This window comes from Typha angustifolia, chromosome 10 (assembly GCF_048772165.1).
Source record: "Typha angustifolia cultivar Huaian chromosome 10, ASM4877216v1, whole genome shotgun sequence".
NCBI lineage: Eukaryota > Viridiplantae > Streptophyta > Magnoliopsida > Poales > Typhaceae > Typha > Typha angustifolia.
In genome coordinates, this window is record NC_133248.1 from 387714 (window position 1) to 409289 (window position 21576).

The 21576-nt window shown below is 36.0% G+C and overlaps 3 protein-coding genes and 1 long non-coding RNA gene across 11 annotated transcripts; all 4 read left to right on the top strand.

Annotated features, from left to right (window-relative positions):
• The first annotated feature begins 1820 nt into the window (after positions 1-1820).
• Positions 1821-6323, top strand: LOC140767958 (phosphate transporter PHO1-3). The gene is made up of 14 exons (XM_073108017.1): positions 1821-2289; positions 2610-2910; positions 3227-3635; positions 3754-3802; positions 3887-3958; positions 4103-4232; positions 4314-4434; positions 4511-4760; positions 4893-4997; positions 5066-5110; positions 5205-5357; positions 5440-5718; positions 5844-5980; positions 6084-6323. The coding sequence occupies exons 1-14, from the start codon at positions 2056-2058 to the stop codon at positions 6169-6171; spliced, it is 2373 nt and encodes a 790-aa protein (XP_072964118.1). The 5' UTR covers positions 1821-2055; the 3' UTR covers positions 6172-6323.
• A 535-nt stretch (positions 6324-6858) lies between these two features.
• Positions 6859-14267, top strand: LOC140768511 (probable apyrase 7). Of its 7 annotated transcripts, XM_073108812.1 has the most exons (6): positions 6859-7015; positions 8562-8818; positions 8936-10444; positions 12281-12367; positions 12538-12860; positions 13134-13719. In XM_073108812.1, exons 2-5 carry the CDS (start codon positions 8608-8610, stop codon positions 12831-12833), a joined length of 2103 nt encoding a protein of 700 aa, XP_072964913.1. In that variant the 5' UTR covers positions 6859-7015; positions 8562-8607; the 3' UTR covers positions 12834-12860; positions 13134-13719. The 7 variants fall into 7 exon arrangements, with proteins under 7 accessions (XP_072964913.1, XP_072964907.1, XP_072964911.1 ...); XM_073108806.1 differs by lacking the exon at positions 13134-13719 and adding an exon at positions 13796-14267 and having other exon boundaries at positions 8562-10444; XM_073108810.1 differs by lacking the exon at positions 13134-13719 and adding an exon at positions 13810-14267 and having other exon boundaries at positions 8562-10444.
• Positions 14268-14935: 668 nt separating this feature from the next.
• On the top strand, positions 14936-16464 carry LOC140769183 (paired amphipathic helix protein Sin3-like 1). Of its 2 annotated transcripts, none has more exons than XM_073109794.1 (3): positions 14936-15109; positions 15948-16067; positions 16180-16464. In XM_073109794.1, exons 1-3 carry the CDS (start codon positions 15078-15080, stop codon positions 16355-16357), a joined length of 330 nt encoding a protein of 109 aa, XP_072965895.1. In that variant the 5' UTR covers positions 14936-15077; the 3' UTR covers positions 16358-16464. The 2 variants fall into 2 exon arrangements, with proteins under 2 accessions (XP_072965895.1, XP_072965896.1); XM_073109795.1 differs by having other exon boundaries at positions 14937-15109; positions 16183-16464.
• Positions 16465-18358: 1894 nt separating this feature from the next.
• On the top strand, positions 18359-21180 carry LOC140768559 (uncharacterized). The gene is made up of 5 exons (XR_012105775.1): positions 18359-18370; positions 18693-18818; positions 20244-20290; positions 20952-21032; positions 21123-21180. It is a non-coding gene; the product is annotated as an uncharacterized lncRNA (long non-coding RNA).
• Positions 21181-21576: the final 396 nt, after the last annotated feature.

Consider the following 21576-nt stretch of genomic DNA (forward strand, 5'->3'; position numbering starts at 1 on the left):
TTGTATAGAAATCCGTCAAACTAATTGTGACCTTGTTAGACCAGCACTCGGAATCTTGATCGCAACTGAAATAGGAGGATGGAAATCAAGTCAACATGAAAACCAAGCCTATTATTTACTATATATCAATTATTTACATCTTATTTTTCTATCCTACGAGGACGTCATACATGGTAAACACTTGACATTTATAGTCATATGAAAGAGGTTTCAGACTGGTAGAATTCCACATCATGCAGCTTCAAATATTTTGCCAAAAAGATGCTTCAGTGCTCATGACAGTGTTGGCCACTTATGACATTCTGGTCGGTATACGATGTCCAATTTCCGCAGATCCATCACTTGAGTAGTGCTGTGAGATAGAAAGGGAGTCTTCAACTTTAGTTATTTATTTGATCAGACTCCTTAATGATATGATAGTGTTGTGAACTTCTTCTTCTTCTTCTTCTTCTTTTCTTTTGTGTGGGTACTTTTTGACACTAAAAGGGTCACATTTGATACACTGAGGTATATATGATGAACTCTGTGATTTCAAAATATAATATGTTTAACTATTGTTTGTGCTAAAGATAGCAAGTAACACCATTTCCACCACAAAGCGCCATTGTGCATTGAGCTTTACAAGCAATTGTAATTTGAGGAAATGGCCTACTTGTGCAAGTTAGCTAAACATGGTTGGCCATGAAACTAGTCTAAGAAGGAATGGCATGCTAAAGATGCATGAGAAAAGTTCTTGCTTAGTAGTGGAACCTTTAAATGTCCCTTAAAGGAGATTATAAACACTAAAATCGCGGGCACACTCACGAAAACACTTCCGTATCTTCTTGCACCGACATCATCTGAAATTTTATAATAAAAAAAAAAGGAGGAGGTTTGAAGATAATATAAAGTTAAGACTTCAAGATTCAAAATGTAATGCCTTGTCGCTGCATTTCTCCTTTTATCATGAACTTTCACCATCATCAATATTTAAACTTGAGAGTAGCTGAATCATGCCTTACAAGCAATTGTGATCAATAGTGATTACCAAAAGGAGAAAGATTATAACAAAAGAAAAACAGAAGTAATGACCTCTATTCAGCAATGCTGAAATACCATTTAAGTTCCATGAAGAACAGGATTTTCACATAATTGATGAGCCTGGTATGATATTTAGCAAAGAAAGTCCTGAGAATTAGCTAAATTATATAATGTGATAGGTATGGCTTTGAGCCATGCATGCAACTTGTCCTCTGCCTAATTGCAGGATAATCTTTTAAAAGATTAAAGGCAGGCATCCTTTTTGAAGTGGAAAATTGACAAAGGAATTCCTTTTCCCTTCATGCTAGTGTCATCAGATTGCTCTAAAGGGATCCCTCTCTTATGGCTCTTAAACATCCTTTGCATGAATCAAGGGCCATTTGCCTAAAAGTCTTATTACTTTGCCTGCCAATTGTAGATAATGAGGTCTTATCCATACATAAGTGAGATCCTTCTCCTTTATCTGATCTGTCTTTAATCGATAGTGTAAAACGTAAGTAAGTAATTAAGTTTTCTATCAAAATTTAAATATAATGAATGAATAAGACCTTGCTGAAATAGACCAAGGCTTTAACTTTAGAAGCATTGTAGACATCCAACACCTGAGAAAAAACTACAAAGGTGGCAAAGTGTACCTCTGTGTGTGTCCTCTTTTATGAGCACCCATGAAGTGACCCTCGAGCACCAACCAAATGCTGGACCCACACCCTTCCACTCTCTTATGCACCTTCTCTCTTCCAACCCCTCTCCCTTCCCTCCCTTCTCCCTCTCTCCTTCTCCCTTGGAGAATCCAAGCCACCATGGCCAAGTGGAGGGGAAGGTGCTAAGTATATTAACTACAAGCCTTATGCATAGGATATCTTAGAATGTGCTGTCTTCCAACACCCACAAATGATGCTCTCCTTCCATCTTTTCTTCACCTCCTCTTCCCTAACTCTAACCTCATCAACTATATATAGTCACTCATGAGTCTCTCTTCAAAAACACATCCAAAGCCTATTCATTACCAATCCTTGAGACAAAAAGGAGGTAAATATGGTGAAGTTTTCTAAGCAGTTTGAAGGGCAGCTTGTTCCTGAGTGGAAGGAAGCCTTTGTAGATTACTGGAAGTTGAAGAAGGACCTCAAAAGGATGCAAGCTCTTGGTCCTGATCACCAAGGTCTCATGGACAAGCCACCACAGCCTCCTTTAGCTCAGAGACTCCTCTCTCCCTTGGGAAAGCTCTCTCTGTTTAGATCCTATCCACACAAGCACCATGGAGTCATACAGGCATCCACAAGTTAACTCTGTTTACAATATAAACGACTAAATTCATTATTTTCTATCAGCTTCAAGTTTTTAAAGAACATAGCGAATTCTGACATTTAATTTATACCCTTGTCTCGGGCCTATCATAGCCTCTCCATTGTTCACTCTATGGAGGAACATGGATTGAAAGTACTTCTCTTCTTCTTTCTCCTAGCTATTTAGGACAATGTATATATTATAATGTAGGACCTCAAGATTCTCATGAAGAGATCATCTTGCTCGTTATAATCACTTTCTAATGATTTGCTCTGCTTTAATACGTTACATTTGTCTTCTTTTAGGTTCATAAGAAGCTCGCGAGCTCTGCAAGCAGCGGAGACTTGTATGAGACCGAGTTGTTAGAGCAATTCGCCGACACTGAAGCGGCCAAAGAGTTCTTCATGATGCTCGACCTTCAGCTCAACAAGGTGAATCAGTTCTACAAGGGAAAGGAGAAGGAGTACTTGGAGAGAGGAGAATGCCTAAAGAAGCAGATGGATATCCTTCTTGAGCTCAAGGCTGCACTCAAGCAGCAGAAAGAAAAGGGTCCTGATAGTAATGACTCAAAGGAGGATCCTTCTATATCTTGTTCAATTACATCTGGTAAGTGCATTAGTTTTAGTAAAGATCATGACAACTTATCGTGATTATTGCACTAATTACAAACATTATCATGATAAGGTAGGCAAAACAATATAATCAGATTTAAAGTCTAAGTAAAAAGGAAAGAGAGTTATTGATGTTCTAAAATCAATTAGCTTGGTGTGAAATACATCATCACATTTCTCAGGTCATTCTCCTTCTTTGGTCTACTTAGAGCTTATGATCTCATTTCTATCTTATGAATGCTACATTACATTGTATTTAGCGTAATAGTTTTATCTTTCTTTCTTTTCTTCTTTTTTTTGGTTGAGAGCAGAGGAGGAATCCACAAGGGGAATAATAGACCAAGATCAAAACCAAAATAACTTACAAATAGAATTTGGAAGGATTGAGGAGCAGTTGTCGAGCTCGCGGAGGCTAGATGATTCAGGGACGCTAATGAAGGCTAGAAGAGAAGAAGGGAAGTTTAGAAGCCTCTCAGGGAGGTTAATAAGTTTTCAGGGGAAGAACCTAAAGATCAATATACCTCTTACTACACCTACTAGGACTATATCTGCTCTTACATACTTAGTTTGGGAGGATTTAGTAAGTCAGCAGAAGAGATGTGGCCCTGAGGGTGGGAACAAGCTAAGTATCAACAAGACTAAGCTTCATCGTGCGGAGAAGATGATCCGAGGGGCCTTTACCGAGTTATACAAAGGATTAGGATACCTCAGAACTTATCGGTTAGTATATTCATCTAGAATTAACAATATTTTTCCTTTGGCGATAAGCGATGAAAATTGGCATGAATAACTAGTATTCAGATTACTGCTAGTACTAATACAACTATTTCGTCAACAGGAACCTGAACATGCTGGCTTTTGTAAAGATCTTGAAGAAGTTTGACAAGGTCTTATATTTTGTTTGATCTTCTTTTTCTTGAGTTCTTATCAGTACAATTCATGAAAGTTGTATTGATTTATTCATACCTCAGGTGACAGGAAAACAAGTGCTACCCATATATCTCAAAGTTGTTGAGAGCTCCTATTTCAATAGCTCAGACAAGGCAAGTCTATCTCAATCTCTTTATACACATACAGACATAAATAACATGAATTATAACCAAATTATATTGCTTGAGGTTAATTCTTAACTAACCAGAAGTATTAGGCAAGTACTCAAACTTGTAGCTAAAGAATCATATTTACAGGCAATTAAACTAATGGATGAGGTTGAAGAGATTTTCGTCAAACATTTTGCTGAAGATAACAAGAGAAAGGCCATGAGGTACCTCAAGCCTACTCAACGCCAAGAGTCACATACCGTCACTTTCTTTATCGGTAATTTTTCAGTCATCTAGCTTATACGTCTCAAAGCGTTATATTCATTATCTTCTGATTGTATTTGTCTTCTTGTTATAGGCCTATTTATGGGATGCTTCATTGCATTGTTCATCGGTTACTGTATAATTGCACATATAGCTGGTATGTATACTCAGCAATCAGATTCTATCTACATGGAAACTGTCTACCCTGTCTTGAGGTATAAATCCAAATCTGCACCTTAGTAGCCGTGATTCTTATATAGCATTTGTTAACATCAAATGTATGAACTGCAGCATGTTCAGCCTCTTGTTTCTGCACCTGTTCCTCTATGGATGTAACATTTTCATGTGGAGAAAGACGCGCATAAATTACAGCTTTATATTTGAATTTTCACCTACTAAGGAGCTGAAGTATAGGGATGTGTTCTTGATCTGCACCACATCTATGACTATAGTGGTTGGGTTCATGTTTTCCCACTTGGCCCTCACTGTGAGAGGGTACTCATCTACTGAAATCCAAGCAATCCCTGGCATTTTACTTTTGGTGAGATGACATTCCCTTTTCATACTAATTGAGAGAATCAAGAACATATTGAGGTGGTGGATAACACCAAATATTCTTACAATCTTATGAGATAATCTTGGCATAACAAGGTACTATTCTGATGTGCTACAGATGTTCTTGGTGTTGCTTGTGTGCCCTTTCAATGTCCTCTATCGATCAAGTCGCTATCACTTCCTTAGAATCATAAGAAATATCATCCTGTCCCCCTTGTATAAGGTACTCATCTTGTTGCTAGTTTTGAAACCATGCATCAGAATTAGTTGCTAACCTTTACATACTTGCAGGTGGTTATGGTAGACTTCTTCATGGCTGATCAACTCTGCAGCCAGGTATTCGTCAGTAAGATATTGTAAATTCTGAGGATTTCTTCAGAAGAACATTAAAGATTAACTTGAAAAATGAATGAATACTTGATGAACATAGGTTCCAATGCTTAGGAGTTTGGAGTATGTGGCTTGCTACTACATCACTGGAAGCTATAAAACACAAGACTATGGCTATTGCATGACAACTAAACATTTCAGAGACTTGGCTTATGCTGTATCATTCCTACCTTACTACTGGAGGGCCATGCAGGTAAAAATAAATCACACATAGTTTCTTATTATTCCGATTATATATTATTTGTTCTCTAAGCTCAAACTCTTGTTCATATTAGTGTGCAAGAAGATGGTTTGATGAAGGGGAGATGAGCCATCTCATTAACTTAGGAAAGTATGTGTCTGCTATGTTTGCTGCTGGTGCAAAAGTTGCATATGAGAAGGAGAAAAGCGTCGAATGGCTATCGCTCGTTGTTGTTATGTCGAGCGGTGCAACTGTATATCAATTATACTGGGATTTTGTAAAGGATTGGGGATTACTCCAGATCAACTCGAAGAACCCGTGGCTTAGGAATGAGTTGTTACTCAAAAGGAAGTTCATATACTACTTATCAATGGTATGTTCTACTACACATATTATCCTTACCATAAAAATTTAGCTCTTAACGACAAGATATTATCGAAACAAGTTGCATCTTTGATAATTACATGCGTGTAACATTCTCGTGAACTTGTTTCGCAGGGCTTAAATCTTGTCTTAAGGCTTGCTTGGCTGCAAACTGTTATCCACCCTAATTTTGGGGGTTTGGATTCAAGAGTAACTTCATTCTTCTTAGCAGCTCTGGAGGTGATCCGAAGAGGACACTGGAACTTTTATCGGTAAAACTATCGCTCTAAATTGGCCAAAACACTCTCCCTGTTCTTGTATCATTTTCAGAAGATTGCCAACAATACTAAGTTCAGTAGAATTTTAATGCTGCAGGTTGGAGAATGAACATCTGAACAATGCTGGAAAATTCAGGGCAGTAAAGACTGTTCCATTGCCTTTCCATGAAGTGGATCAGGATTGATTTTGCTGATGATCTGAAGCTGGAGTTTACCATGCCATGACTTTGCAATTTCTTCGGTTTTTTTATCAGAATCAGTGATGTTAGAAAGAGCACATACTTGTACACAGTGATTCATTCTTCATCCTATTTTAATGAAAACAAATTGCATCAAACTCCACATTGTTGGTTGTCTGCAAACTAAGCAGCAGTAGCTTCAAATGCCCATCTATAATAGAGCCTTGAACTCTGGAAGTACAAGAGATTAAAAGAACAAATTAAGAATATTAAAATGTTACACTCTTATGTTTTCCATCTATCTTCTTTAATTTTATCCGGCAAACAACTTTTGAGGGACTTCAAAATTTCATTTCAAACTTTGTTGGTGTCTCTACTATCTTTGATCGTTAAAATGTTATTACATTTAAGCCGGGTCGTGGATCACAGTGGTTATAGTCTTACCGACCCGACCCGGCCCGAACCGAACCGAACACTACCCGATCCGATAAGACCCGGCCAAGCCCAAATGCCCAATGGACAAGGGAAGGGGACCCACCTAGATCTAATAATCCTCTTTTTTTTAAGTCTCTCTTCCATTATTACTCTATTTAGTGGTTAATTTAGGATTATTAGTACACTTCTCACCATTAAAAAAAAATCCCTGTTATTATTTTTATATTATTTAGGCATGTAGCACACTTTTCTTTTCATTTACTCTCTCTCTCTCTCTCATCACCAAACTACTCTCTCTCTCTCTATATCTCTCTCTCACAACCTGAACGACCGTCACCGGCGATTTTCCTCTCTCGCCTCCGCAGCGCGAGCCGCCGGCCCCACCAATCGCTGCTGGATAGGGCCACGGGCGTAGGTCAGTCGACTGGTTCGAAGCTTTTTTAGCGATCCTGCTTCCTTGCCGAAAGATCTGAAGTGTTTTCTCGTTCAACGGGTGTAATTTGATGAGATTTAGCTGCCCATTGATCTGTTAGGTTTCGGATTGGGTAGCGTCTGTTGATTGCGGTGTGATATGTTGATTTGGATGCTTGTTGTGATTTTTCTGGTCGGGATTTCTTTTCGGGTCTTCTTTCCTTGATGGTAAAGGAGGATCTTTGCCTGATTTGTTGGAATGATGATTGGGACAGTGTAAAGGTAGATCTTTTCTTCGAAAGGCGTGCTGGTTTTAGGGAGAGTTGGTTTTGTAGTTGTAGGAATTGCCGTTATGAGTTTTATACCTTTCTATGCTAACTAGGTATGGTTTGGCACCTGGAATAGATAGCGCCTGGTCGTTTTGCATGTGATCTGAACTGCTATTGGATTGTCATAGGAGTCTAAGTCATAATTAATCTTCCAGCATAAGATTTGTCTGCTATGCAACCTCTAAATTTGATAATATATGATAAGAAAGTGAGAAAGAGGCAATCATTGTTTTTCAAGACATATATGTTCTTGTTTGAGTTTACTGAATCAAACATTTCAATGCATGTATGGAAGCTCGTCTCTTCTGGGATGCTTTTACCTCTTAGTTTTTGCCAAGAAGTTACGAGTTCCATTAGTTCCTGTTAGCTTCTCTTTTTTTTTTTAATTATGCTATTTGATGTAGTTATGTATTGCATTTTTGAATGCTCAATTGAAGTTAACTACCTTTATTAAGATAGAAAAACATAATTTTATTAGTCAAGGTCTTAAGAAAATGTGTCATATTATACAATTGCTCACAGTTTGTCAATTTCTCCCTGATTCATCATTATATCATTGCTGTGTGATGTTATCTGGTTACTTCAACAAGAAACTTTGGAGAGATAAAATAATTCTGGTAGCTTGGTCGTAAGAATTTCTTCATGTCTTGCCCCGTGGAGTGTCATTGGTTTAAGGTGCATTGGTCAAAATGAATTATTTGACACTTTTACGGTTTTTACCTACTTTCTCTGTAACTTGATTCATTTCATTTTTTGTCCCAGCATCCTTCTGTTAGTGTGTAGTAGTTGTAGATGACTAGATGCAATTTGGAGAATTTGTTTATCTGTTGAGCTGCTTCTCTTTATCTTTTCTCTTCTGTCATGTTATGTGGAAATGAACTGTGATATATAAATATGTTTAATTTACTATTGCGTGATTTGGTATTTCTTTTGTCACTTGGCATTTTGTTCTACTGGTTTTGCATTTTGTAAATTTTAACATCCTGAAAGGAGTGTTCTTCTTATAGGAAGAACAAGAGAATCCTTTTTATTTTGTTCTCATTCTGGATTTTTTTAATTCACATGTTTTTATATATTTGTAAACAAAGTCATTGAGTTGCTTTCTAGGAATGCTGCCTTTTATATCTGTTGAAAAATAGTTATTTTATCATATCTTTCATTTGCCAGCATTCTAGTTGTTATTGTCCTAGCATGTTGAAGTAGTTATTTGGCATCATATAGGTTGGACTGAGATATTGGACAATTTAAAGTGGAATAGTGAAGAATTATGCGGATTTCTTTGTCTCTACAAGATCTCCCAACATTCACTAAAATTGATCCAGCAGAGAGAGAATTTGACCTTGAAACTGATCAGAGTTATGGACGTACAAAACCTCTCCGTACTCTAGAAAGAGAAGGTGTTGCATCAAGCTTTTCTAAGGAGAAATCATCTCCATCAACCCCAACTAAACGAAAGAAATGGATACGAGCAGTTTTAGGTGCTAGTGCACTTCTCTTATTGTTTTTACTGATTTATGTATGTTCAAGATACTTTAGTAGTTATCTGCCTCCTGGAGCGTCCAAGTATTATGTGATCCTTGATTGTGGTAGTACAGGCACACGAGTGTATGTCTATGAGTGGTCTATTGATCAAACCAAAGGAAATGCAAATTTGCCTATTGCCTTGAGATCATTACCTGAACATCCTCAGCAGAAATATAATGCTAGAAGTGGCCGTGCTTACCAGCGTATGGAAACTGAGCCTGGTTTTGATAAACTAGTACGAAATGCTTCTGGCCTAAAAGCTGCAATAAAGCCACTTCTTCACTGGGCTGAAAAGCAGATACCAAGACATGCCCATAAGCATACCTCTCTTTTTCTGTATGCTACAGCAGGTGTTCGCAGGTTACCAAGTTCTGATTCACAGTGGCTTCTGGACAAGGCATGGACCATTTTAAAGAATTCTTCATTCTTGTGTAATAGAGACTGGGTTAAGATTATTACAGGCATGGAGGAAGCTTATTATGGATGGATAGCTCTTAACCATCATATGGGGTTGTTGGGTTCCTTGCCACCTAGAATGACTTATGGCTCACTAGATTTGGGTGGTTCATCATTGCAAGTTACTTTTGAAACAGAAAAACCAATGCATGATGATACAACTATAAGTTTGAGGATTGGAGCTGCTAGTCATCATCTCAGTGCATATTCTCTCTTGGGATATGGATTAAATGATGCATTTGATAGATCTGTTGCCCATCTCCTAAAAAGTCTAGGAGGAACAACTATGGCTGGTGTAGATAATGGTAAAATTCAGATTAGGCATCCATGCTTGCAGAATGGGTACAGAGAGGATTATTCTTGTTCTTACTGTGCTGCGCTTAACCAAGAAGGAAGTCCCCTTATTGGAGGTAGAACCGTGAGCAAAGGGAAACCTGGAACAGTTGTTCAACTAATTGGTGCTCCTCACTGGGAGCAATGTAGCGCTGTTGCAAAAATAACAGTGAATCTTTCTGAATGGTCTAATGTAAGCTCTGGATTTGATTGTAAACTCAAACCTTGTGCACTTCGTGATGGTCTACCAAAACCGCACGGACAGTTCTATGCCATTGCTGGGTTCTTTGTGGTCTTCCGGTTTTTCAATTTGACCTCAGAGGCTACTCTTGAAGATGTTTTGAAGTTGGGTCAGCAGTTTTGTGAGAAACCATGGGAAGTTGCAAAGAGTAGTGTTGCCCCACAGCCTTTTATAGAACAGTATTGCTTCAGAGCTCCATATATTGCATCTCTTCTAAGGGATGGATTGCACATCAAGGATAACCAAGTGGTCATTGGCTCTGGTAGTATCACCTGGACACTAGGTGTTGCTTTAACAGAGGCTGGAAACTCGTTATCTAACAGAATTGGACTTCAAGGGTATAGACTTCTACATGCAGAGATAAATCCGAAGATTCTTTGGATATTGTTCGTGATATCATTTATATTATTACTATGTGCCCTGTCATGTCGCAAAAATTGGATGCCAAGAATTTTCCGCAGGTCATACCTTCCGCTTTTCAGGCATAATAGTGCAACCAACTATATGTCATCCCCTTTCAGGTTTCAGCGATGGGGTTCTATTAGTCCAGGTAAGATTTCTAATTCGGTTTCTCATAACCACTTGCGAGAACTTCTATGTTGAGGCCACAAATTGGTATATCTCTCATGCTTTTCTCTCTGGCTATATATTTGCCAGAATAGCATGTCATGAATGCAGAATTTTTTTATAAGAAATTTGTGGCATCTCACCTTTTAAATTGGACCTTTTCCATTCATAGAAGGAAAATTGAAAAGAACTTTTTTTTTGTAATGTTACTTGCTTTGTTAAGACTAGCCAATGAAGCTTCGTCAATCAACTTATAAGTTAAAGCGTTCTATGATCTCTGCATTACCATTAATACGAATTCAATTAATTTTGACCGACTTAAACCTTTCATCAAGGTAATTTTATTCATGTCTTCTCACTTTATTCCGTAATAGTCAACTCTTACTAGGCTTGCCATATAGCTAGTTAGTTTCTTTGTTTCTTTTGTTTGCATACTTTGCTTATGTTATATGTTCTCTGTGATTTTGCTATAGATCCACCACAGTGATCTGCTATTCATTGTGCATGCTTATTGGGACACCAGCATCTTAAATTGTATGATAGTATTGGGCCAATTTGATCATTTGCATTGGAGATGTTTTATTTGCATATTTCTCCTTTTATATTGTTTATTGACTGGCGAGTTTCCATTCTTACTGGTTGGAACTTGGAACTTCCAGTTTCATCAATTCTCTAGCCTGCCATGAATGCAAGTCATTTAGCCTGATCTAAAATTTTACTTCTTTACAATTTCTTTTTGGTTTTTTGGCTATTCCCCATCCATACTACCAGTGTACACTTCTAATAGCAAGCATCAATAGCCTCCTTACCGATCTGTTGATAGTTCGTCTAAAATTTAAGCATACAGGGCAAAATTGAAGAGAGGAATTATATTCTTTTATCCTATTCTCAGCTTTCATTCTTTTCTTTCTTTCTCATATATTCTTATTTCAGCATATGTGATCTTATGAAATAGGCCATCGTTTCTACAATTTTACTGGGTAGTCCAAATGCTTCTTTTAAGTCACAGATTTCACATGTAAACTCTTCCTTCAACATTTGTTTTTATCTACTTTTAGCTAAGTTGTAAGTATCATTGCAATTTAACATGTCAATGTTTATATCAAGTTATTAACTTCTTTATTATCACGATGTAGACAAACTTCTATTGGTATTATTTCTGATGCTCCTGTTCTGGTTGAAGCTAGTTGTTTTTTTAAGAATCTGTCATATGCTAATGTGGAAAACAACATGTGCCATTGCTGTGAATCACAAGTATTTAAGCAAACTTCTCTTGATGCAATGTCAGTTGTCTGTGTTCTGATTGAAACTAAATGTTCATGGAAACTTTTGCATAATTAAAATTGTGATCCAACACAATGTTTTCCCTACTTGCAATTATTATACTGGTTTTATCAGTATTCATACTCATGAAAAGAAAATGTTGTAGACTTAAGCAATTTATCCTAAAAATTGAAGGAAAAAGAGTGATTCACCAGCACATGTGGCCTCATAATCCTTGTTCTGATCAATTCAGCAGGCAATGAATTTCACTAACATTCTCCTAGTTACAATCTGATAAATATGATGCATTTGTCAGAATCTGTACATGTGATCTCAAAGTTGGGTACCTAAACTGTTTCTTTTATTCTCTGTGCATGCCTTAGTAGGAAGGTTGAAAACCATAAGTTATAGAATTATTTATATTTGAAGTCTTTTTCTATGCATAGGTACCTGAAAGCTAATTTTATTATTCAAATTTCTAATGACTTCAATGTCTGTTATTTAAAGAAATTTTTAAGTCATACAACAATTTAAAATAGAAAAAGTTCCACACCAGGTATTATTACCAGAATCAACTGCAACTGGATGTTGTCATCTGATCACAGTATGTCACAAAACAGTCGGCAATATGAAGTTCAGACAAGTTATGGAGTAGTTTTTGCGGCTATGATAGTTATACCTCCTATATTGGACCAGAGCTCTCTACTTGGTTTTTTTTTATTTTTAGATTCCATTCTGCAATAATAAGTATCTTGATTGCAACTATGGAAACAGAATCTGATGTATTATGGTTCTGTTCTTTCTACTTGTTAGGTGACGGAAGAACAAAGATGCCGCTGAGTCCTACCGTAGCAGGTTCCGAGCAGCATCCATTTAGCATGGGACACGGGTTAGGAGGAGGCAGCGTTCAGCTTGTGGAATCATCAATGTCTCCATTGGGTGTTTCACATAGCTATTCGGCTGGTAGCTTAGGTCAGATACAATTTGCTAATGGAATGGGATCCTTCTATAAGCCCCTCCGGGGTCAGACAACTCTTTCAAGTCGAAGATCCCAATCTAGAGAAGACCTTAATGCATCATTGGTGGAAGCCCACTTGGGGAAGGTTTAGCATATATCTGGACCGTTGACGAGACTGGTATGAGCCCTTATGCTATAACAAACCATGTATATAATAACACTGAAGTATTTGAATTTTTTACCTAATGAGAACATCAATTTTGTACTGTCCATAAGGTATCAATGTTGAAAAGTACTCCATAAGGCATCTTCCACATATATTAGTAGCTGCCAGTTTCATTCAGTATTTAGTACATATAGCGTGACATGAGTGGTAAAGCTTGTTATTCAACTTCCAAATTTTCAGAAGCCTTATAGGTCGAGGATATATTAAATGCTTCTCTTGAAGCAGGTGTAGGATAATAACCGCTCAAAAAACTGCCGGATGGCGAGGTCACGTTACTGCAGCACTCTTCAATCCCCCATCATACTGTGCTTGCGATGGCCTTCAAGTTTCCATTATTGACATGGAGATTCCATAAACTCCTCTGGATTCTTTTTTCCCCCATAAACAGCCAGCTAAAATTATTCCCATCTTGTTATATTGTTATTAATTTTCCATCATTCATTGGTGTATTACTGATTTTGTAGACATGCCAAAAATATACAGGCATACAGCCAACTTTCTTCGTACCAATTCTGTGGCGGTAGAGGATACATGTTATTTTTGGGTTACATCTCATTGTTGTTGTCATTGATGTACATTATGAACTGACATAATATTTGTATTGCCTTAAGATGGTATCTAATCTCTCAATGAAAGTAGCTTCTGATATACTTCAGTTGCATTAAGTCCAGTATTTCCGACAGCAGCATCATCCAGTGACTTCAAGTGGAGTAAAAATGTATTCTACTGTTTGATCATTACTTTTGATCTTGATGATTTTAGTGTTTTTGACAATATCACAGGGGCTATGAGCTGTTTGTTGACTTTAATCTCTTTTCAGTTGTTAATCTCTTCTCAGATTTTGATGAATGGTATAATTAGTTATTTCTCACATTAAATGGCCACAGGCCATTCTCCTCAGGCACATTGACTGCAGGATTCTTTGTACATGGAAACCACCACACTGGTACATTTTCAGATCTTAGGTACCACTAGGACTCCACACCACAAACATGCTTCCTCCGGTCAGTCGAGCGAGTTTGTGTGCCGAAGTCGAGGCAAACAGCGTGGCCTGCAATGTGGATCCACATTGAGTCATATGTTACAAGGGATCTATCTGGCTTGATTGGTTCTAATTGCATCCATTAAATGTCTAGAACACATGATTCTGTTTGAGAGATGGGGGAGTCCAACCACCGTGGAGATGGTTCCAAAAGTTTGAAACAAGTTATGTCATGGGTTTAATAATCATATCATTTAGTTCAATTTGGGAGCAAAGTGCACACTTTTTTCCTCACTGCTTTCTTGCTTCATGTCTCCTTGAATCTAATGCATGCCTAGTTATTATTCAGATAGCAATAGCTTTATTGCTTACCTTAATTCTTTGTCAGTGATGCTAATATTGTGCATGGAATGCTAACGTGCCTCCACTATAAGATTAAATCCAAAAGCTTAAACTATTAGATTAATGTTAAATAATTAGTTGTTTCTTTTTTCTTTTATTGAAGTTTAGTTGGCTTAAACATGCATCATGCAGTTGACCCAGCTCAGGTTGCAAACCCTAGTTTGAGGTGTAGGACCGACTACTCGGTGCAAATTCAATCTGAATCCGAATCCGACCCGCTAAAAGTCAACTCTCTCCCTCTATTGTGCAAATTTTGTTACAAAATATCATTAACCCTAGTTAATTGGTCACTAAATTCAAATTATATATAGTGAATCAAAACTTACACTAAAGTAAAATAACCCAAATATAGGGTATCTCAAATGTTGGAGAGCATAGCAAATCTTTCTTTGAGGGTAGGAACTTATTGGAGTTATTCTCTGATAAACTTGTGTTTCTATTTTTATTTTAATTTAATATATTTTAAGTTTGTTGTAGTAGATATGGCAAAAGAATAGGCACACAAGAGGGGGAAAACTATCTAAGATTTGAATCATTCTCTGCTGGAAAGTAAGTATGATACGTGGAAGATATGGAGAGGAATTCTAGAAAATCTTTGCTATAAAACGTTGAAGGACTCTTCCCTCTCCCTAAGTCCTATTCCTATATAAACGACTAGAGGAGGGAGGCAGACGACAGAAGCACCTTCTCTTCTGCATATATATTTTTGTCTGCGATCCATCCTTCTCCATTCCATTCTCATCAGAAGCCTGCCGCCTTTGCTTCATCAACCTACCCAGGAAGCCATGGCTTACCCCCCTATCATGCCAGGAAACAAGTAAACATCTCTCTCTCTCTCTCTCTCTCTCTCTCTCTCTCTCTCTCTCTCTCTCTCTCTCTCTCTCTCTCTCTCTCTCTCTCTCTCTCTGATCAAGCAAGTTGACCATAATACTTCTAATGCAACAGTATGTGTGCATATATTATGTATATAACGTACGTACATATACATATATATACATATACGTACATATACATATATATACATATACGTATATATATATACATATATATATATGCATGGCAGGAAACAAGTAAACATCTCTCTTTCTCTGAGATCAAGCAAGTTGACAGTAATACTTCTAATGCAACACGTACACACATATATATGTATATGCATATATTACGTGCGCGCATGTGTATATAGATATATATATATAATATGTGTGTGTGTTTTGTTTGTATACCTTTCAAAAACCCCTTGCTTGTTTGTTGCTTGTAGGTACAATTGTACATAGATACCCATATGAATACTTTTCAAATTAAATCCCAATAATTGAATAGAAATAAGACAAAAATATCCTTAACTAAAAATAATTTATGAAAATTAGAATAAGAATAGTTTCTAAAAATTTCAAATTTTAATTATTAGTTAACTCCAAGGGTACTAGAAATATAAGAGTTTTAAAAAGTATACATATAAATATGGAATTTGGAGTTTGGAGTATATAAGAAAATATATGCAAAATAAAGACCATATATTACATTAAAACATATGTATATCAAAAGGAAGGTTTTTTTCTTTTTCTTTTTGAGACTGAGAATTGTTATTTCTACTCTTTTGGAACTCATTTAATGGATGTATATCTTCTAAATTCTTTCACTTATGGATGTAACAGCGGAAAAATATCTACAGACGATGCACTGGAGTTTCTGGGGATAGTGAGAGAAACATTTCAAGGCCAACTAGCTAAGTATCAGGAATTCCTTGACATCATGAAGGACTTTGCAAGCAAAAGGTTAGGTTTTTACTCTCTTTTCTTATTTATTACTGCCATTTTTTTTCTTTCTTTTTTAAACACTTCTATCTTTTATTATTCATCTAATATTAACTCCTTTTTTTTCACATAGTAGGATTGATACTCATGAAGTAGTCTTGAAGGTAGAGACATTATTTTGTGGCCATCCAGATTTGCTCTTTGGCTTCAACATCTTTGTGCCTGATGGCCATGAGATCACTGCTGACTCTTCTTCTGACTCTTTTGAGGAACAGCTTGCACATTATATGAAGAACATCAATCTAAAGTGACAAATAAAATAAAAACATTCTCTACTTGAGAGACATTCCACTCCAAGAATTAGGGCTTCTTCCTAATGATGCTAGGTAGAAGGAGTATTCTATGTATATGTTGGACTTTGGAGCTAATGGCATATGAAATTTTCTTAATATTTTTACCACTTTTTTGGTCTCAAACATAAACCATAAAAAAGAAAAGTGAAAATTTTAAATTACTACTATGATTTATGAAGCATTTTTTTTTATTATCAAGGGTTAAATATGGGCTGGACAAAGAGCTAACTTTATAAGTTTTAATTAATATATGAAGTCACCTAATTTGGGTTTCAAATCATGTGCGTCATCGAACTATTACTTTGAACTAAACGTTATGGAAACATTGTTCAAAGCCATCGGCGCTACTGAACTATTTCTCCAAGCCAACTACACTAATCAATCTCAATCGACCAAGCCATGAAATCACCAAACAATTCCATCTACAATAATTATTTGCCACAAATAAGATACCTTATATTTTATAAAATATTTACGTAACGTAAAGGCTTTCCGAAAAAAAAAACTATAAAACATGAAGCATGGTTTAATATTCATTAATTTATTAGAACTGTTTATTATAATTAATCCTAATGATTCAATAGTCCTACTGGTTATTTTTAAATAACAAGTTCAATCTTTTTGCTCTTCCAACCAAATGATTTATTAATGTTGGGTCTCTTTTACATGCAAATTTTTTAGAAAGAAAAGGTATCCTTGAAAATAGTTAACCTAATTGGGCTAAGTGCTTAGAATCTTGATATAATCTCAAATCATATCATAATTCCTAACTTTTTCTCCTCTCTTTCCTTGTCAAAAACAAGTGACTTATTCCAAGCACTAACTATACCCATCTTATCTGGCAACCAAACAAGCATAGCAAACAAGGAATCAAGAACTATTCTTATCCAGGACTTTGATGACTTACTCTGGTCTAAATCTAAAAACTTTATGAATAAATAATATAGAGATTTTTACATACTTGCCACCAAAGAATTTTTAAATATCATAATTGTCACTATATTCTTCCTGCAAAATCTAATTAAATCTAACTAATCATTATAGAAAGACAATTTTGCCATTATATGCATTTTTCAAAATCATTCAAGAACTGTCTAATGGTACATGATATTATAGTACAAGCAAAAAATCTTCTTTTTTATTAGAGGAAAAAAGATAGTAATAATTATTTTACACAATAAATTTTATAAAAGAAAGTTATGTTAGTTATTGATATGCATTTGTTAACCTTAGTTAAGAACTATATGCTATAAGTATTTTATAAATATTCTATCAGAACTATAATAGCAATGCTAAAAGAATATTTTAAAAATTTTAAGTCATAATTATAATATCGGAAGTCCGTATCATATATGACAGATCTAAATATCAAATTTGAAGATCTTCATCAGAGATAAGGTCCTAAAAAATATATATAAAATATTTAATTTATCTAAACTAATATCTATAAAATTTTAAATTATATATATCTAGCTTATTTTTGTCATCCAAGTTTTAATCGGTATATTTTGAATGCGTTAAAAGACTTATTATCTCTAACTACGAACCTTCAACTTAGACATTTAAGTTGATCTAAAATAATGGAAAAAATAACTACTCGGACCACATGAGTTAAATTTAAGTTGAAAATATATGTAGTTTTTATGTAATTGAGTCAAATTATTGCAATTAATTTGCAAGAAGTCCACTTTATGGCTTGCCATCCAGTCAAAATGGGTCGGATCAGAGTGATAACGGATCCGGGTCGGTTATAATCCTATCAACCTAATCCCTGTCGGTAATCTCACTCCGGTGACGAGAACTACTCGGGCGGTCACGAAAGTGCCGGTGAGAATAAGCTCCCTTTGCTCCCAAGTCTCCAACGCCTCTTTGGCTTCTTCTTTTCCCTTTTCTTGTCCCTCTTTGGTTTCTCCTTCCCGAGCCTCCAAAGCTGCTACCTTTCCTTCTTTTCGTCGCTCAATCATTTGGTTGGTAAGCAAAGCTGTTCTTTTTTGGATTTTACGCGTCTTCTTTGTTGATCTCCAATTGGGTTATTCCGTAGCTATTGATTGGTTTCAGACTAGAATCTGCAATCACTTCTTTTCCCATTCCTTTCTGATGTTTTTGTTGATGGGTTCTTTATTTGAAGTTTCTTTTTTTTTTTCTAAAATTCCAATGGATTATTTGATTCTTAGTGTTGTGGTACTGCTGATTGCAGCTGTAATTTATCTGATTCTCATTCTGGCCTTCTAATTCTATTGTTATATCGTGGATAACATGGCGTTGTTACGTTGTTTGTGATGAGATTGTGAAGGTTATGGCGAGGGAAAAGTTCATGTTTAGAGGGCATTCAAGTCTGATGTTGGATTTCAGTGCCTTGCTAGCTAAATGGAGGCCTGTTACCTTTGAGGAGTCTCTCATCTTTGTGAAGAAAGTGAAGGTGAGAAGTGGTTTTAGATAATCTCTTTTCTCATAAGAGAATTGTGCTTATTTTATGGGTAATGCAGAATTGAGGAGGTAATTATTAACTGTGTTGTTCTGTTATGATGGTTTCTCTGTGATGAATTGTTGGCTGGTCTTATATGCCTCAAGGATCATATGCAATAAGACGAATTCAACTTACTGTAGCTAGAAATGGAATTCTTACAGTGAACTCTATGAGACAGACAGCACATTTTCTCAGTGTCTGCAACATATATGTTTTCCTAAACTCTTTTTTATATAATTAATGTTGCCCATTGTTATTCGTGAGGTCTCTATTAGTAAATTCTAACATCAATCAGCCTGAGGTGAGCAAGCGAAGACATTTTCAGAGTTCAAATATAGCTAAACTGCTAAAGTCAATTTGAAGTTGAACGTGAGGCACTTGACACGATCGCGAAGATTTGTTCTTTGATTCATTAATGAGATTCGAGGAATATATTCTTCGATGGTTCTTTATGATCAACTGTGTTATTTGCATATGTTGACTAAAAATATGATTTAATGCTACTCAGATAATGTACCTTTATATGATGCTTGTGTGACATACCACATAAAGATCCATCAGATGGACAATTCTGAATTTCAGATATTAATCAACTGCAATTTGTTCTCTAAACCAAATACAGGATGAAATACAAGTTGCTCACTAATAGTTTACACATTTGACAACCTAGTCTCACTTACAATATGCTACTTCATTTTGTAGCAGAGCCAAATTTTAGATAGCAACAATCAGGTGGCTACTTTATTTTTTTCTGGCAATGCACTTAATTGAACTCTAGAAATTTATTACTGTGGCTGAAGTTAAATACTCAGTTGACTTCTCTTATATGATTTGCAGAACCATTTGAATATATTAAATTAAGGTAGAAAATACTGTAATATTGTATCTATATCCTAACTTCCCTGACTGGAAATATCCCCATTACTGTGGAATCATAATTAATTCATTTAGTTGTTCCTTTTGTCTCCTGGTAATGAAGTTTCCAGCCTTTACTTTTGAATAATTTACTTTACTTTTTATGGTTTTATTCCATTCATTGTGCTTATTTCACATTCCTTGTCCAGTCATAATAAAGAAAATCTTTTTAGATGCTTTGTGCAGTCAAACTCATACTACAGGCTAAGCAACTCTCATACCCCCACATCCATAACAGATATAAGTCCTCTTTCGTAAGGATTCATTACTTGCTTAGATATGCTTTCCCTGCACCCGTCTTCAAACAAGAATGAAACCATCTTCCATCTAAAATGAATAGTGGAGTAACCTCATGCTAGCATTTCAAGAAACTAAGAATAGTCCATTGTCCCTTTCGTATTTGAATTATCGTGACACCTGTTTCTCTGTCCTTGTTTCTTCAAATTGTGGGAGAAGCTGCAGATTTCAACGGATACTCCCGAGTCCTGAGCCTGTTCCTATGATCCCAGGTTAGCTTTGAGTTGACAAAATGTTTAGCCTCTCCCAACAAACAATCATTTTCTCTATTGGTAACAGCTTGCAATAATGAAAGTTCTAACAAATATTTGAAATTTAGAACATTTCTTTTTTGATAATTTTACATTTAGGCAACCCCTAATCTGTGAGCATATAGGCCTTTAAATGTTGTGTGTTATGCTGCCTGGGCAGTTTCACAACTTAGGGCAGCACTGGCAATTGAAAGTTTGTGGTGACAAGCCTCCATTAGCATTGACTTTTATATGATGCATGGAGATCACCACCTTATTAGTCTATGGAAAGGTTGCATCTTTAGAAGAGCCAGTTACAACCACATAAGCATCTTTCTCTACTCTTCACAATAGTTTGTGTATGTAGTATGACATTGAATTTTGAGTAATGCTATATTTTGTCAAATTAATGTCTCTTAGTACGTATTAGTTGTAATATAGTTAGGTGCAAGCTCATGCTATAAAAGTAACACTTAACATCAATTATCAAAAAGAGAACTTTGTGATAAGAGAGCAGAAACGTCATTGCTCCTGACATCAAGAATTAGTTGAATATGATTGATATTACTTCATATTTTCTTAATGATGCAATAACATGACTACTATAACTTGTGGTGCCATGATTAGTTCCTCTCTTTCGCAGGCTCGTGATTACATGTTGTACTTGTCACTCTTTGATATTCTTAGCAGGAAGGAACTCGTGTCACTTGAAATGTACCAAGAGGTACAAGTGTTATCATGTATTAATTTATGCCCCTTTTGGAAAATTCTTACTTAGTTGTGATCGTGTTCTTTGGCCTTCCTTCTTTTGTAGTTACTACTGCTCTTCCAGAATCACGACGACTTACGAGAAGAAATAAAACGGTTCAGACCTCTTGCTCCTCCAAAAGTTGTATCCAATCAAAATACTCTCTGGATGTTTCTTTTCCTTTTACCCCTAATTCTCCTAAGCTTAATCCTAGTGCTTGAGAAGCCATTAGCTTGTCTCATTCAACAAACTTTTGTTAACTATTGACAAAAGTTAGAACAGTTACTGCTTAAATAAATTGTAATTTGTATATATATATCTCTCTGAAGCTCATCATTCAAGATATGTCAGTGGTTATCAATCTTGTTCAGATGTTATATTCAGCAGAATGCATTTGTTGCCACAAATTTCAACAATAGATGACAATATTTTGAGTTCCATTCATGCTCCTTATCCTCAACTTCGAAAGGTAGTGGACATTGGAAGGTAGTTGGACATTGAGATTTGAATCTGGAAAAGA